General features: G+C 39.7%; 2 protein-coding genes across 3 annotated transcripts in view; one reads left to right on the top strand and one right to left on the bottom strand.

The window, feature by feature from the left end:
* Positions 1–18,588, bottom strand: part of afap1l2 (actin filament associated protein 1-like 2) — a 41,136-nt gene that overhangs the window by 4,280 nt on the left and 18,268 nt on the right. Inside the window, exons 3-12 of one of the 2 annotated variants that reach the window (XM_042397417.1) lie at positions 16,848–16,913; positions 13,932–14,023; positions 5,398–5,509; positions 4,202–4,285; positions 3,502–3,713; positions 2,173–2,352; positions 1,973–2,059; positions 1,738–1,822; positions 1,509–1,613; positions 815–1,026 (exon numbers count right to left, since the gene is read on the bottom strand). In XM_042397417.1, the coding sequence (XP_042253351.1) occupies positions 815–1,026; positions 1,509–1,613; positions 1,738–1,822; positions 1,973–2,059; positions 2,173–2,352; positions 3,502–3,713; positions 4,202–4,285; positions 5,398–5,509; positions 13,932–14,023; positions 16,848–16,913 (1,235 nt within the window). The remainder of the gene's footprint in view (positions 1–814; positions 1,027–1,508; positions 1,614–1,737; positions 1,823–1,972; positions 2,060–2,172; positions 2,353–3,501; positions 3,714–4,201; positions 4,286–5,397; positions 5,510–13,931; positions 14,024–16,847; positions 16,914–18,588) is intronic. The other variant, XM_042397418.1, reaches the window with a different exon arrangement.
* LOC121886965 (kelch repeat and BTB domain-containing protein 13) lies at positions 6,421–13,920 on the top strand. Its single transcript, XM_042397425.1, has one exon. It carries the CDS (start codon positions 11,515–11,517, stop codon positions 13,030–13,032), a length of 1,518 nt encoding a protein of 505 aa, XP_042253359.1. The 5' UTR covers positions 6,421–11,514; the 3' UTR covers positions 13,033–13,920.

Consider the following 18,588-nt stretch of genomic DNA (forward strand, 5'->3'; position numbering starts at 1 on the left):
GTTAAGACCACCCTTGTGTGCACACAGATATTACATAGGCTAACTGATGTCAGCAGAAAGAGGTTTCCACATGAGGACATGTTGGTGTTTGGCTCATATAAGTAGCACCAGTCTCTTTCAGAAGTGCTAACGTGTGGTTTTCACACAGAACTCTCATTGTCTTGACGTGCTTGACTTGTTGTTCTTCCTCTGACCCACCGTCTTCTATAGAGTAAGTAAGGTCTCAGCTGAGCCACATTTGAACTGAGCAAAGGAAATGTGCAGCATGTACACAGACACCGTGGTCTATTTTAAAGATTCATGGTTACTTTATTGCCATTTCTCAGTACTTGCACACATTGAAATGAAATTCTGTTTCTCCACCAAAAAGAGTGCACTTGCAGAATAAATGATTTAAACAGACTTAACTACTAAAATATAACTATTCCTAAATATATACTTAGCAAGTATATTAAGAAAGTTTCAGAAACATAAGTAAAGGAATTATATAAATACACACAAGTACACAAAAGTATAAAAGGTAGTGCAATGAGTTTGCAGAATGGCACTTTTGGTAAACAGTCTAGCTTGTAACCAAACAACATCTCAAGACACCAACTTTGACACCTTTAACTAAATGACACACCTCACTTTGGTTGAGGTGTCAAATCATTGTACACCAAACCATTTATTCCGCAGCAGTTGGAAAAACATTCGCACCACTAAACAACATTTTTTCATTTTTATCCGGTTTTCACACACTCACAGCTCATTGAAACAGTTGAATTTAGCTCTAACATTTAGTAGTTTGAAGTAGTAGAAAAGGTCTACCTACCTCTAGGGTCGCCAGCTGTGTCCCGTCCATGTCGATCCTGAAGGAGTACAGGTGCTCAGGGCTGGGGTCGGGCAAAACATTGCAGCCCCCTAGGGTCACAGCTGGCTGGCTCACTTTGTACTTGCCCTTGTCCTGGTAAAACCACAGCTGGCCATTCTTGATAAGACACCAGCAGGTTCGCCACTGGCTGTTCACCAGCACATTGAGGTAGCCTGACAGACGAGGAAAAGGTGTCTGGTTTCTTTCCTGCTAGCTGATTGTACATGAATGCTTTGAAGTTCCTTTGCCAATAACACCTCACCCATGGTTGTCTAGTTGTGTGTAATGACACAAACCTATTGATTCTTATAGTTTAAATCATTGGCTATTGTTAACATATTGTTGTGGTGCCGTCTTGGTGGCTGAAAATGCTCAAATATACCATTAAATTGTTCTCCACATTGTATAAAGTACTAAGAGTTTAAAATTGTGTTTTAAAATCAGAATGCAACATATGAGAAACACTCTCATGTTTAGTCTAGCAAATAACAAGAATGCACATATAACGTAGACTTTCACTAGACCTCACTTGCTTGTACAAATAAAATCCACCAAGAGCTACAGAGCAGGAAGAGGACTATGTCACAGGATAGTAACTGCAGCTGACATGCTTTGCGATCTTACAATTTGGCCTGACATATAGATCTGTGCTCACCTGAGGTGTCGACACATTTCTCTGAGCTCTCCAATGCGGAGGGTTTTTTCTTGCCAATGTTCATGAGGTTGCTGAACTTCAAACCTCCACTGCATTTTTTCTTCACTGTGGAGGAGATAAGAAAAGGAAAGAATTACTCAGACATGTCAACACCAAAGACTAAGAGGAAATTGACCGAGACACAAGCCCGTGTGAAAACTGAAAACTAAAAAGTTAAGGAATGACTCACCATCTTTGTTTTCAGGAGTTTCGGCGTGGCTGTCAGTGCTGCTCCCGCTTTCTGAAGCCACCGAGTATCTCTCACTCAGGTCCCCCTGCAAGGATATTTAAATTTTAGTCATTTAAGTAGCGACTTAGGACACCAGTAGAAAAAAACAACACTACTTCTGGTTCTCAGGTCTCTTTCAGAGCGTGTCTGATCACCTGGGATGAATCCTATAGATAAATGTTTGAAATAAGTGTACCTTAGTACAAATGAGCCTGGGAGAGTCAGAGCCAGAGTGCTGGTGGTCATAGTTTTCAGCTGGCTTAGGACTGATCTCCTGGATCACCTAAAAAGCAAGAAGAGACATAATTAATGTCATCATATTCATAAATTGAACAATGAAATCACTATCAAAATTGCAGGATTTGTTTAAAAGCATATCTCTGTGATATTTGTCACCTTCAGCCATTGCTCTGTCTGCTCCTTGCTCTGTAGGCCCAGTACAATGGCCTCCCCTCCAGCTGGAACGATCTTCAGCTTGTGCTCCTTTCTCTTCAGTTGCTTCTCCTTGTAGACCACGCTGCAGCCCAGCAGGCTCACATCTAGCAGGGGCGTCTGCTCCTTGGAGCTCTTATAGCACTGAGAGAAGCAGAGATAACACTGACTTAAATTTGTGGTTGTACGGGCTGCCAGTAGGCAACAGCGAAACTGTTTTATATGTATTTCAGGGCAACTAAAAAGCGTGTTTGGTATGTTTGTGGTATTGTAAAGCATCTTTAGAATGAATTCTGACAGTTAGCGAAAGGCAAATGTTTGTCAATCCAATGTCTGGTGTTTAGTTTGAGGTTAGCCGCTAAAAATGCTTCCATTCTAATATGTGTTATCATTATTATGTTTATTTCATAATATGTTTGTCTTCATTTTTAAAAGTTTTTTTTAAAGGACTCATAATCCTGTTATGATTTAGTACAAAAGACAGACAGTGGACTTGTGAATCACAAGTCAAGTGATTCTAACATGACCCTCATGTGCTTTTGTAGGATGATGTACAACTCTGCACAACATGACTTTCTTATGAACATTATGTTCTCACATAAAAAGTATTTGTCAATCACACAAAAGTACTTCTAATAAATGACAGAAAAAGATTTATTGATTTACATTTTGCCTTTGTTTTAACCAAGCGATAAGTCTAGTCATGGACCACATCTTAAACCAGTGAGTCACCAGTTACTGGTAATATTGTAGTGTAGTGTAAGAAGTTTTATTATTGGTTATTGAAAGACTGTTGACAATGGTGAAGCAATCCATTGTATTTCCTTCCTTCTTTGAAACATTTTAAACTGTGACGTCTATCCAGAACGAATTGTTTTCACAGCAGAAAAAAAGCAGGAAGTAATTAATAACATGCTGCATTCTTGCAGTTACACCTGTTCCTTCTCTGCTTTAATCATTCAAAGTGAAAGGGTCTGCTGGGGATTTTTCATCATTCTCAGCCCACGAGGAAATAGATTGTACTATTACTATGTTTGTGTACGGGTTGATTAATTGGATTGGTATTTTTCCATCCTAAAAATAAGAGGCAAAACAAGAACTGCTTGTGACAGCTTAACATGGAGCTTTAAATATATTTTCATTCTAACTTTATCTTTTTCCATGTTGAGTTACAATGAGTTGTCATAAATACAAAGAGAATATAAACAAACCCTGACCTTTATAAAACCCTCTTTGCTCATAACCATAATTATTGTACACAAAGCCTCACTGGGGATTCAATTCTGATTTTACCAGCAGGCGATGGTCTTTGATGACACACAGCTGCTTAGCCCACTGGCCAAGCCACTTCTTCCTCCACAGGAAGGCACAGATCCGAGCATCCTTCATCAGCTCGATGGATGCCTCCGCCGATGGCCACTGGTGCTGCGCTGACGGTGACTTTCCTCTAGTCACTTCCTCCTCATCATAGGACTCATAGGAACTGCTAACTGCCTCTCCGTCATCTGAAAAACAGAAATCAGACACACTAATGCCATAACTGAAAGAACAAAAACAGTCACAAGGGGAGAAACACGTAAAGGCATGAGTAGCAAAGATAAAAAAGATGGCTGAGTTTAGATTGCACTGTGGGATGAAGGATGTCAGTGCCTGAACTCTTGACCTTGATGACTTTCTTCAATGGAATGGAGGATTTCCTTGCGGCAGTCAGACTGCAAATCAGCTGATAAAGCAATGATGGAAAATGTTGACAGGAAAAAGATTATGATGAAAGGGAAAATAATTAAATGAGAAAATTGATAAGATGGACTCATGGCTCTTGTCAAGTCTTGACTTGAAGTTGTTCCTTCACATGCAGGATGCTGCTCATGCTGGACAATGAGGACTGGAGGGCATGCTGATTGGCCCATGCACATTATGGCTTATGCCTCAAACAAGGGCAAAGACCAAGACATGCAAACACACACAGGTCCTGTGACAAAGAGGTAGCTACCCCTGGTGATAACGGCATACACCACACTGTCAGAGCTCTGCACTCGCATCCAGGGCCCTGAGAGGAGGCCAAAACAGTCCAGATCTACACAACATCAGAGAAAACGGAGAGGAGGAGGAGAAGAAAAAGAAGAAGAAGAAGAAGAAGAAGAAAAAGAAGAAGAAGAAGAAGGAGAAGAAGAAGAAGGAGAAGAAGAAGAAGAAAATAGCAAGATTGGAGGAAAATTGTGGGGGGAAATGCATTTAGAAAAGTTGTTTGAAAATGTAGAAAACATAATATATTCAAAAAAGTAAAGACACTGCATTACACAACAGCAATCACTTACTCACCAACTTATTTTGCTTTTTTTTTCTTTTCTTTTTTTTACATCGACCTATATACGTAACATTTTCAGCAATAGGAAAACAAAGTTGTCCCATGTCACATCAGGGCACATCCATGACCTTGTGGTTATTGAGAAATGATGCATGAAGTGTGGGCCATCAGAGATAGTTGTCTGAAAATAACATGCACGCTCTGCCCAATCAGAGTCGAGTTTACTCAGTAGCTATTATATAATGATTATTAATAAACATGGCAATTCTTAAATAATACCTTAAGCATTTTAGATTTTAGCATTGCATAAAACTTTCACATGTGACTCATTTACCGCAGCCAAACATGTAAACCAAGTTACTGCGTCCTAACAGCAGAGAAAAGCTTGTAATAGACAATGGTCGTGGTCTCACGGTGCATGATAATAACACCCTAGGTCTTGCAGCATGTGAAACCACATTCTCAAGAACAGATATTTTCTTGTTGGCAGTACTGTCGCTACTGTGTCACCCTGTTTCCATCATGGTTAACAGCTCAGACGCTGATGTTTCCTGAAGAACAACAGATACTACAAAGCAGATGATCACTCCGATCAGTTCACAACTCCAACAACTCAAGGGTTTGGATTGGAAAATAGTTAAAACATATATTAACAGCAAATTTCATTGATCGTACATTTCAAAAAGTAAAACGTTTACTGGGGATCAACTCACAGTGGTAAGCTGCAAAAAAATGTATTGCCTTGAAGTAACGCCCTCAAATTAAGTCTCACTAACACTCTTGCCATGAGTAATGCTAATCTGTATAAAAATTGCAACATTTTCATAAGATCAAACACATATAAGAGAAATACAGATATGACATTGAACCATGGGTCTTACCATTGACAGTCTCCTCATAGGGCTGAGCCTCCTCATAGTAGCTCTCCGAAGTGTCTATACAGGCTGGAGCTGGAATGGCAGGTAAGGGAAATGGTTCCCGACCCACCACACCCTGACAGACAGACACAGAGAGAAAAATGGGGAAAATTTTGAGGAAGTAGAAAAGAAAAAGATGAAAAGAGAGACAGAGAGGAGTGGGATATTGTGAATCTCAAAGCATTTTATTCATCACCTTAATTCCAGTGACATGCATTGTAATCATTGTCATTATAACAGCCCCCAACCTGGGCGTTATAAGGATATACTTATAAGGATAAACTATCATTTCCCCTTGGCTTTACAGGCTAGTGAGGCAAATAAAAAAGTACTTGTTTTTATTATTAGATGGAAATTCCTGAAAAAAACCATAATGAGCAAATGACTTGTGACAGAAATAGTGAATCAGATCTGAGGGATGGAAGCAAAGGAAAGATTTGGCAAGGCAAAAATAAACAAATGTTTTTTTTCTCAGAATAATAAGAAGCAGTCGACTCAAATAAAGCAGTGAGAATGGATCAAATTGATCTATCTTCTATAACCCTTATACACTTAAAGGTGCAATATACAACATTCAGGCCGACTAGAGCACCAGCATCTCAGACCAAAACAAATGCGTGCGTCATTTACTCAATAAAGTTGGGGGGAAAAAAGCAAGTGGCAACTGAACACACGGTTCACGAAACTCAGATCAAACTGTCAAACTAGGCAGTGCTGATCAAATATGGATCAAGATTCTGTTACTGCATTGCCTATTTCTCACCGCAAATGTTTTCAGAAACATATTTTAGTATACTGTTTAGTTTTTAGTAATATGAGAAAGTTTATGACCTGGTGTCCATGTTGAAGACGGATGTGGGGAGGACAGGGAGGTACTCACATGCACTAACATGACCAGCTTCCAAAACAAAGAACAGAGAAGTTCGGATAACAACACACACAGAGGGAGTGTGACTTCATTCTCTGCTCAGGACGCCATTACTCCATTATAAAGCAAATAGCTGTTTGCTGACATCTAGTGGGGCTGAATGTCATATATTGCACCTTTAAATTTCAAGCTTTTCCAGCTGTTGTTGTCCAACCTTCAGATATGACACTTGGGAATGTAGTATAGAGTGTGGGATTAATATATAAATAAATAAAATATCATAAAACTGTACAGCATGATCTGACAATGCAGATGATTCTGCTTAGGAGATAAAGTCCACCAGGAAATCAGTCAAAAGAAATTCTTCCTGAAAGTCAAAAATTGGCCAAGCATTATAGCCTCAGATCCCAATTATATCAGGTGTATTCATAAGACAAATTAAGGAAAAAGGATTGATCCTATATAGAAATACCTCAATTAATAAGTACTAGTGTGTTCATAACAGAAAAATGTCCAGGTTAAGAACAACAGCAATTCACGCACACTCAAGTGCACACTAAACATGCAGACCACCCTTGTGTGCACACAGATATGACATAGGCTAACTGATGTCAGTAGAAAGGGATTACACAGACACACACACACACACATAACTAACATATGTTCCTCTCCCAGGCTGAACATTTGGCTAATCCAGCTGTCATTTCAGAAGTAAGTAGGGAATTCCTCGTGTAACCAATCCTCGTCTGACCCTGTGCACTAGAGAGTAACATGTTTGCCTTCAGGGAAGAGTGTACGTGTGTGTATGTGTGAGCATGGAAAAGAGAAGGGGGAACATGTATTTAAATGCGTGTGTGTCTGTGTGTGTGTGTGTGGGCTCAGTGGCTTTCCTGAAATCAATCAGCACTCTGGCTTCACTTCTGTCTTTCTTTTAGTCTCCTGTGTGGTAAAGACTGTCTGTCTGCCCCTTCCCATACTGCTGGAAAGCACCAAACTCTCTGCTTGCTGCTTGGCTCAATTCATTCAGAATACCTCCATTAGTTTTATGCTCAACTAAAGTCTGCCAGTCAGCTACACGATTCAAAATATATTTTGGAAAAGTCTGTCATTGGTGGACTTTCCTTTTATCGTTTATTTGTCAAAGAGAGTAAGTTGAGAATCTTGAGGAATTTCTGTGAATACACACTAACTTTAAACTCAATCCGTGGTGTCTTCATTTAAACATTAAAGGGGTTAGGGTGTCACACATTACACACATCTGGCAATTGCTGAGAATTTGGGAGAATTTTGGGGAAAAAAAGATTGAGTACGTAATTCGTTTCAGGCAGAAGGTCACAGTTATTTGGTATACAAAAACAGGTTTCCTTGGAATTGTGAAACTGCACAGTATTCCACTGAACAATGATGCATCACTCTCATTTAAATCCACCTACAGTACACTCTTAGTAATACAAATGTCAACCTACTGTATCTGTTCCTGTTTTGCAATATTTATTACACAATTTAACTTTTCCATTGCCAGGTGTTGAGATTTCCAGACATTAAATAGCCACTCTCTGACTCATACTCTTATGTTCTCACTGTTTGGAATTTCCTCACTTGAAAACACTCGACCTGTGATCACAAGTCTAAAGTTCTCAGGTATCTAAGGTGGATAGCAGATGGTGGGAGACACTGTATACATGTTTTGTCTTGGTACATGCTAGAAACAAGATGAGATACAAGCTGTAAAGTCACTGGCTGCCAATGAAGATAAAATCTACCATGATGTATTGTGCTCTGTGCAAACGAAAACAGAGAAACTACATATTTGATGCAAAGAGATTGATGGAGACAGACTTAAATAGAAAGATTTTTCTTCAAAGATGAACATTAAGGAAGATATTACACTATTTACATGTTGGATTTCAGAGATTACTGTAAAAGGATTTCAAATATTCTGGTAATGTAGCACCCAAGCTAAATATATAGGATAAGTCCTGTGGGGATACAGCTCATATATTCATGTTGCACAAGTCTGATTTTGCTTTGATATTTTTTTTTTAAAAGCAAAGTTTTTCTCAAGTGAACTCTGTAAACCCTTTCCAGTTGAACGAGAATAAGCAATGTCTTAACTCTAACATCCCCTTCCACCACTGACGTGCACATGCCATCTGTATTCCTTCATTTTCACTTTATTTCCCCAACAGGCTGTCACATTCTCTTCAAGATCATAGCAATACGAGATATAACCCTTAAGCAAAGGAGGTGCATATATCATGCAAACCGTGCCCAAGGGAGGTTGGCTCTATGGAAAAGTATGACCTTTCATAAAGTTGAGCATCTTAAAGCATCTTGTATGATCAGAGTTTGTTTAATTAAGGGTGGAGATCAGATGTTTGATACAGCAAAAGCTATTGCCTTCTTGTAATATGACTTCCAAATTGACTTTAAGAGGCTGATAATGCTGAGCTACTCTCTATAAAGGAGAAATGAATACAATTAAAAGAAAAAAGATGCTGTTATGTGTGAGGCTGGTGGTTACCAATCTGTGGTGGGTCCTCAGATACCATGGTAAAGTGATTATAGAGTTATTGGTTTAGCTCAGATTTACAGACCAACAAAATACTGGAAAAAAATCATATTTGTCTGTTTATATAAATATCACAACACCATCAGTTGTGATGTGGGCTCTCAGTAAACAGGGAATCCCCTGCTTATGAGCTGTTTTCCCACCATTTGTGAACTAATTTCCCGTAATACATAGCAGATGCAGTAAGCTGTCGTAATAAGTGAAGTGGCGTCATGTCATGTCATGTTATACAGTCATAGTGATGAAGATGTGTTTGTGTGATCAGCCCACATGCCAGAAAGGAGGATGTGTGGGATCTCTCAAGGAATGAGCGAGACAGAGATGCTATCACTGTGGTTTAAGGAGATTGACGTCAGTTATACATTATGGAGACGTTGAAGATTTTTCATAATGCAAGTGTCAGCAAATGCAAATGTTAGAATTTTATTGGAGTCATGGTTTTCTCTTGGAAAAACAAGAATAGAAAAAAAGGGATATAATCACATTGTAAACTGTTAAACTTGTTTTACTGGCTCAGAACAGACTTATCAAACAAACAAGCAGTGAAACCATTAACATTAATAATGACTGCATTCAATTTAGGTGTGTACTTTCTACAATTTGTGCTGGCTCTATCAATTTACAAGTGTTTCAGCTAAAATGTTAACAACGTATCACCTTTGGATATTCAAATGCAATAAAATAAACTTTTTGGCACAACAAAATAAGAGACCGACATGAATGAGTCTCGTAAATGCAGCAAATAAATCGTGGGGAAAACAGTATCCTGAGTTGGCTTGATGGATGATGGCATGAATCATAAAGGAACAGGATGCATTTAGGCCAGTTTCACAATGATGTACAAAAACTTTGGATCTGGAAAGCCAATAAAAATTTGTGTCACTGACTAACTTTCAAATTACAGAAACCCTTTTTACAGTATTTTGTTGCTAAGCAATAACACTGATGTTAGTGTGCAAGTTGCAGTGCAGTATATTGTCTTTCTGTGGTTTTGATGTGACCAGAAACTATACTTAATCTATTTGAGTGACCTTTAAAAGGAAATTACTTTTGAGATTGTACAGCCCCAAAAGACAGAAAGACAGCTACAAAAGCTTAAGAACTGACAGGAACTTAATAAGAAAAAGTGATTCTTGAGAAAACGACTCTTGCAAACACAACAAACTGCTCTATAGTGAAAAAAAACCAGCCGTTAAAGCATCTGTTATTAATTAAAACAAAGAGCTCAGGCATTCCAGAGCAGCAGCAGCAGCCCCATGGACCGCCCACCCACTCTTATCGCTATCTTCTTTCTTTTTCTCCTTCACTCCCACTGTATTTCTCCCAAAAAACTAAATCTGCCTGTTGTTTTGGCCAAGGCTAAAGAGGAGTATGTTGAGCCACTGCACAGACCAGCTGGACTGACATGAAGCAGAAAACAGAAGGGAACATGCCAGGTGTATGTCTGTGTGTCTTTGGATATAAGCTTTTTTTTTTTTTTTTTTTTCTAAACGAAGACTTTCACTCTGCTTTCACTTAAGTCCCCTCCTTTCACTTCACACGCAGACACATATGCACATCCTCACCACAGAAACACTGAGCAAAAGGAATGAATCTGGGAGTCAGAGCATAAATAACAAAGCAAGGAGAGGGGGCGGCGAGGGAGGGATAGGGGTGAGGTGGAGGGGCTTTGAGTAAAGAGTGGGAAAAAGAGCCCAAAAAATGAACAGTCAGAGGAACATGGAAAATCCCTGGTTCCCATGCCAAGAATCCGGCGCAGCGAAAACACACACACACATACACACACACAGTGTATCTGAGAGCGTGGTGGGAGCTCAGAGAAGAGGAGAAGGTAGTGATAAAAATAATCAGCGCAGCTCAGATTTGGAAGGCTCAATTCAGGAGAACTCTCTGGACCTTTGCTATCTCTCCACTCCTTGTAACATATTAGATTTTTGGTTAGGAACACTTAATTAAAATGAAAACTATTCTGAAGTAGCATGAATGAAAATGGAAAAAAGCCAGTGAACGTCAGCTTTATTCCATGGTAGGAGCGAGAAAAAGAAAAAAAACAAAAAAATCACATGACAGATTTTGCACATACTGTATTTATTTTTCCATTATTTCGCCTACTTGGGAACAATTTGACCTCCACCCTTCATAGTTTTGGTTTCAGATTTTGTTTTTCCCTCCATTTGTATGCATAAATGTTTGCAAGTAACCAACTTTTAATATATAACTATGAATAAGGAAAAACAAAAAGTGCATGAAAGTGAAATAATCAAGTAAATCCTGATTGGATTAAACTTGCGGGTAATGCTGGCAGATAATATAATCATGAATAATTCAACAAATACTTAAGCTAGCCAATCATATTGCGGTTATGATAATCACCAGTTGCCGGCAGCCACAGCACCGCTTACTGTGGATGTCACCCGTTCCCTTTCCTGGCCTGACACTCACAAATGGCACAGCTGCTATCTATAGTACAACTCTATTTTCAGATCATGCAGACAGGACGCAATGGAACTCTCACAAACCTTTATTTACTGTCCAGTTCTGGGGAAAAAATGGCTAAACTACACTCAGGTCACAAACTTGTCCCTGCAATGCCATTTGAGAGCCTGTTTTAGGAAGAAAAAATACCCAGGTTTAAGAGATCATGGAAGTGCCTAAAGGCCTGGGACCTAACCAGGATATTCATGCTGAGAATGTGACCCTTGATTTGCAGGTAACAGAGCACCAGACGGGCTGGGTGAGAGTGAGGGTGGAGGAGAGCTGGTTCACTGTGGAGCGGGACTTGCTAGCGGGGCACAGCAGCTACTTCTGTGCCCTCTTTCATTCTGGGATGAGAGAAAGCCAGCAGGACGAGCTTTACCTGAAAGGAGGAGTGCATGCAAGGGGTTTCCTTATTGCTCTTACTGTCTGCAGAGGAGAGCGTCCCACTATCAGTGACCCAGAGGAGCTTGTGGATGCTGTTGAATGTGCTGCTTTCCTGCAGATCGCATGTTTGGAGCAGCATCTCTGTGATATTATTGACACAAGCAACTGCCTCTTGCTTTACCATGCAGCCTCCATCTTTGGGTTGCAAACACTCTTTCACAGTGCTGCCCTTTTCCTTTGTGATGCTTTTGATGATCTGAAGGAAGCAGCAGAGAGTACAATCCCTGAAGACCTGCTCCAATATTCTCAATCATTGTCGCCTGCTACTTGTATTGCGATAGGTACTCATTCCCCTTCAATGGAACTGCTACACGGCACAATCAGGGTTGTTTGCTACCTCGATGAAAAAGCGGGAGAATGGAAGCATCTGACAAACCTCCCAACTCTCTGTAGCACCTCCTTGGCTGGAGTGGCAGTGCTTGACAATCGGTTGTACATTGTAGGGGGAGTTTACGGTTATGGCAAGGAAACAGTGGACAGCAGCTTCTGCTACAACCCAGAGTCAGGGGTTTGGACTACTCTTCCTGGACCCCAGCAACCGAGATGTGACTTCACCTTGATGGGACATGAGGGCCGACTCTATGCCATTGGTGGTGGGGTCCAAAAACGGATAATTTCCTCAGCAGAGAGTTACGACATTGAGAAGGGAAAGTGGACATTTATACAACACGCACCAAGACCGGTTGCATCTGCTGCTTGCGCTGTTGCAAGACGTCGGATGTTTGTTTGTTTCTGGAAGCCACCAGATACTACAGATATCTATGAATACATACCGATGAAAGATGAGTGGAAGCTTGTCACCACCATGATCAGACCTCAAAGTTATGGCCACTGTATGGTGGCCCACAGGGACAATTTATATGTGATGCGCAACGGGCCTTGCGACGATTTCCTACGTTGTCTAATGGACTCCTACAATATTACAACAGGCCAGTGGACAGCCATGCCCGGACACTACATAAACAGCAAGGGGGCGCTGTTCACTGCAATGATAAGGGGGGATTCTGTGTTCACAGTCAAATACATGTTAACTCTTGAATACACCATCAGCGGAGATGAATGGAAGCCCCGCAGGCAGATGAAGGGATTTCCAACGAGTGGTTCACTGTGGACGTGTTTACTCAGGCTTCCCAAGACGGGACCAGTTTCACCACGGTTGGGTGCAGAAGGGAAGGAAGAAGAAATGCCTTTGCCAGACACATCTGAGGAATTCATGACAGCTACACCACAACTGTGAAATAACAACTGAAAAACAATATGTTTTTTAGGGTTTCTAAACTGGAATATAAGTCTAAGAATTAAAAAAAAACAAAAACACTGACGCTACATGATTCTGGAGATTCTAATAGAAATGGTCTTCATTTTAAAGAATTCACTTTCACATGCACACACACTCGTACATGTGCTGACACCAAGCATTTGTCCTGATTAGCAACAGATGCTACTGTAGTTTATATTAGGGGAGGCCACTGTGCATGTGTGAGTGTGTGTAAAGTTCAAAGGCACTGACGGGATGTTTTAAACCTCTCATTCCCCAGTTTTTCCTGAAGTCACACTGGGCCAATTCAGGAGCCACTAACCTCCCAGTCAGTCAACATAAAACACACCACAGCTCTCTCACTCACTCTTGAAACCCTCACTTCACCAGGTTTGTTGATGAGTGATTAAATACCTGTTTCTGTGGGAGAATACATTTCACATAGCCTCTAGCTTGTGATTTTGAGAGTTGTGGGAAATGTGTTTGGCTTGTATGGCCACAGACTGCATTTTTTCAGGATATTAAAAACCAATGGAGTGAGAATGGACTGGTAACATGTGATATTAATCCATCGTACTCTATTTTGCATACTTGATGTGCTTTGTGATGGTATTATCCTTACTGTAACAAAAGACCAAAACACTGTCAATTATGTTCACTGTTGGAATTTGTCTTTGGACTCCTTTTGCAGATAGTTCAACATCATGATTTCCACTGAATTTTCCCATGTACTTTGGCGAGTTCAGCAGTCCTACTGAGGTCAACAATGCTATTACCGGTCCCACATCCATGGCAGATGCTCAAAAAATGGAGTATTTTATGCCAAATCATTTCACGTGTTAATCCATACTCGGGGACTTGAGTTTGTAATCACTTACTGTTCTGGGGGGCGGCAGGTCAGGAAGGCTCTTCTGTGGGACAGGGACATATTTTGCTGCTTTTCCATTGACCAGGGCATCTGATCTGTCATCTAGGCCATAAAAGTATAGAGTAAGATGTCAGTGCATACCAGAAATGTGAGCTCTTACATTTATGTTGAGCGTTATAAAATGAACATATGGAAAATATGGATAAATGAAAGGTTTATCATGCAAGTCAGAATTCAAGCTATTTTCATTCTACACTATTTCAAGATGTTGAGATGTCTCCTATACATAGCAATGCTTCCTGGTATCCCTAACCCTCACTGTGAGCACAAGACCCTTCGTTGTTAAATTACAGTGACCACATAACTCAAATCAAGGGGGAGCATTTGTAGGGTAGCAACAATCCTATTACACAAAACACACAGCACCACATTTCAGGATCAAGAAAATTGGGAAAGACTAAGAGATGAAAGAGCTGTGGTTTTTAGTACATTTACCCTTTAATTAACAATGAAGCACACAGTTCTTCCAAACCTTTCTGACTTGTGACCCCCTTAAAGGAACATTTTTGGGAAATGTATGCTTTGCTTTTAAGATTGATACCACTCTTATATCTGTGTGTTAGCTTAGCTTAGCATAAACACTGGAAACATGGGGAAACAGCTGGCTTTTTTCTGACCATGTAGATATAATGTGTTCATTGGTGAGCTTTAGAGGTGCTAATAGGCAGATTTGGCCAGAGCCAGGCTCATTTCCAGTCTGTATGCTAAGCTAAGCTAACTGGCTACTGGCTGTAGTGTTATATTTAGCATACAGCTTACAGAGTGATATCTATCTTCTCATCTAAATCTTGGCAAGAAAACAACTAAGTGTACTTTCCAAATGTGGAATTACTTTAAAATGAGGCCATGTACTCATGACCTGTCATCACTGGTTGCATATGTTGTGAGTTGTGATTATTCCTTCTCAGATTGTTTTATTTGAATATTCTAAGAGGCTTGAAGAGGTCAAGTTATTACACATTTATAACAAAAAAGCCAATATTGGAAGACAGTCTTAAAAAATAAACCACATTAAAGCAAAACAAAAAAAAGATTTTTTCTGCTTTTCCATTCTGTTATCCCGCAATCCCTCAGATTTATGTTGCAATCTTTTGACTCCCAGGGTGGGATAGTGTTCTGTATATCTCTGCCAAGATAAGTGACTACTTGGTATCCCATTGTTTACCACTTCCTCTATCCTCAGACCTTTCACCTACTTTCTATTTCTACTTTAATATTTATATGTGAATTTACATAGAAATACAAGGGCAGAACTTTGACACAGTGACTTCGACTCAGCTTTTAACATTTTCTCTTTAAAATTTTCTCAGTGTATATTTCTCTGTCTTAAAAATGAACTCATTTACATCATATTATGCATAAAACACCAAAAGAAAAAAAAAGGCTTGGACCTGTGGGGCTCATGACAAAAGTAAGTTGTTCAGGCCATTAAGCAAAATTTCCAGTTGTATACCTGTATTTCCACATAATGTGCATCTAATTGCATTGAGATAACTATAATTAAGATAAATTTTCACATCTCAGCCCCCACTTTCTTTCAGTCTCTGTGAAAGAAAATCTGCGGCTTTGCTAGCATCGCTGCAGAAACTATGTGTGTTAAGTCTTGTGCTTGCTCAAACCACATTCTTTATCGTGGTCCAAACAAAACAGGTCAGTTTCAGATTGTGAGGAGCTACGACGAATCAGACAGGAAATGGTGGGTGAGAGGTGGGGAGCTGGGGGGCTGCTGCATGTGTCTGCTATTGACTTGACTCATGTCCCTTTGAGTATGAGGTGCAATAAGTTAACAAGTATGCACTGGCGTTTGACCAACTTGGACAATCTCAAAATACGAGTATCTTAGAAAATGGGAGACTTTTTTTTTCAAAAGTTTAGTTCCAAGTTGGAAACAAGCAGAAACATCCCTTACAGAGATAATGCATTCCAAAACTCAAGCCAGGCTAGTCTGAAATGGAGAGATAACTGGAATACTGCAGTAGGTAACAGCACACTCCTATCAGGACATGTACTTAAATACTTTAAGTATCATGTGCTTACACTGAATGTGAAAAAGCTTTGCCCAAGCTAATATTTTAGGGTTTGTGTGTACTAATTCTGTTTATGAATATAAACAGTGTATGAGGACTGTTGAAGAATGACCCTAATCAAACATGAAAGTCAATGAAATATGGTACTAACTAAAAGGTTTATTGTCTTCTAACAAGATTAAGAGCCTACAGCATGCCAGCAGCTCTTTGAGGATGTACATCTGTGTTTGAGGTAAATGCTAACATACTCACAGTGACAATGCTGAAACGTTGATGTTTTGCAGGTATAATACTGTGTCTACCATCTTAGTTTAACATATTAGGATGCTAACATTTACTAATTAGCACCAAGCACAGCCAAGTATAGCTGAGGCTGATGGGATGTCATTGGTTTTGCAGATATTTGGTCATAAGCCAAAATACTGGACAAATGTTGACCTGCTGGTGGTTGTGGATGAAAAGATAAGGGATCACAAAAGTCATAAGGATTCACTATGGATGCACTATATTTCATGGACAAAAACAAAAATGTCAACCAGTGGTGCTAGAGGAAAAGTCAGTGGGCTTCATCCTCTGGGGAAAATGAATGTGTGTAACACTTTAATGGAAATCTGTCTGACAGTTGTTGATATATTTTAACCTGAGTATTAGATCTAATGACGTTGCAATTCATAGAGCCATGCATGGCTAAAAATGCTATACTGTGCCATAATCCCTGGTTCCAACAAGAAGATAAAATACTTTTCTCTATAGATTATATTTCAGCTACCTTTTAGGAAAAAAAATCCCCATCGAATATCAGTATCACACTTTGGAGAGGAACCTTTTGAAACTCACACCTTTGTCGCCTTTGTCCTTCCCAGTAACAATGACTTTGTTCATGTAGATGTACTCCTCGTCAGCACCTACATGGAAACAGCAAAAGGTGGTTAACGGGTGACATCAGAATAGTTCAGCACAATCTTCATGGAAGTTGCCTTGGTACTCTGAATAAACTAGAAGTAGCTGTTTAAATAGCCCCATTAGACACACTAGACACATAGACTAGGTCATGTATTGTAAAAGTGACACATGCACGATTTGCATCTGCAGTATAAGAGTTGCATTATCCCTACAAATACTCTGGTACACTCTATGCACTTAAGATGAATAAAAATAGGATGAGGACAACTGGATGAAGGATGAAAGTGTCCAAAATGTTGCACCTCTTTAGCCCTTGCACAGTTATTCTACAGGACAGAGCTCCGTGCATGACTCTCCAATACAGTAATCACATTAGCTTTAATCAAACTGAAAATAAGCATGTGATTGGTGCCAGTAAGGAACACAAGACAAGCGCTATTTCGGTAAAATCTTTGGTAAGGTGAGGACCCTGGATGCTCCCTAGACACATTTATTTATTCCTTGATTCCCAGAAGCCTCTGGGTTTTATCATGAATGCGTCCACATTGACTATACTATACTTTCAGTGACAAAGTTGTTGTCTTTTTTCTGATTAGTTGTGAAATTAAATTTCATTTTAATATTGTAGAAGATTGGAGATACCTGTATGCTATAAAAGTTAATTTTGATGTCAACTGGATATTTGAGTTACTGTAACTGGAGCAGCTCACAAATCTGACACTCATCTCCATTTGTTGAGGTTGTCTCGCTCTGTTGTATATTCACAATGTGATTTATCTGTATACAATCACATGAGGAGTGTCCTGAAGCATATTTCCCCTTTCACTTGTAGCACAGATGGGAAAGTAGCAAACAAACTTTCATCATGTTTGTCAAAAGTCTGGGATTAAAGGGGGACTTCACCCAAACAAACGGCCCATTGTGCAGACAGTTGAGCCCATTATTGACACCCACTCCTACTGCGACAGGCATTCATCAGACATTAGTCAGAAAACTCCTTGCCTGCACAGATAGAGCACTGTGTCACTTCTATCTTTGAAGTTTTAGAGGATCGCACAGCTAAATATACAATGCAGCTCCTGAACTTTGTGCATCTGCTTAGACCAATCTACACTTCAGAGAAATTTACAATTGTACTTATACTTCATATCAGCATATAATTCAAATTCACTAAAGAAAAATCAGGTGTGGAATTTGTAGAATTCTGCTACAAGAAACAAAAGCTACAGTTTTACCCAGTCAGAAAGTTTTCTCAACCCAAAGTGTAATCCAACTGAAATTTAGTGAATAAAGTAATTATTGTCAGAGTTATGTTTTCCCATGACAATAATAAAGGCACAGTGATGTAAGTGTTTCACATGGTGAGAGGAGCTGAATCTTATTGGACAAATGATTGGGGCAGCTATTAGAGACTCGACTTGACTCCTCTGTGCACTCAAATGTAAATATTTATGGGCCGATGCGAGCAATCAGATCATTTAGGCAACATGGGGAGATGATGAAACCTCATGTCATACACCGGTGTGGAAGACAGCTTAGTGAGAAAAAGACTGTGTTTGGTTTAATGTCGGTCTCAACATGGTGGAGTAATTACAAGCTGGCGAAGACACTGCCATAACTTTGCCACATAAACAGTTTGAACGAATGTCTTTTCTCAAACAATAAACCCTGCGGTTT

This window comes from Thunnus maccoyii, chromosome 20, assembly GCF_910596095.1.
Source record: "Thunnus maccoyii chromosome 20, fThuMac1.1, whole genome shotgun sequence".
NCBI lineage: Eukaryota > Metazoa > Chordata > Actinopteri > Scombriformes > Scombridae > Thunnus > Thunnus maccoyii.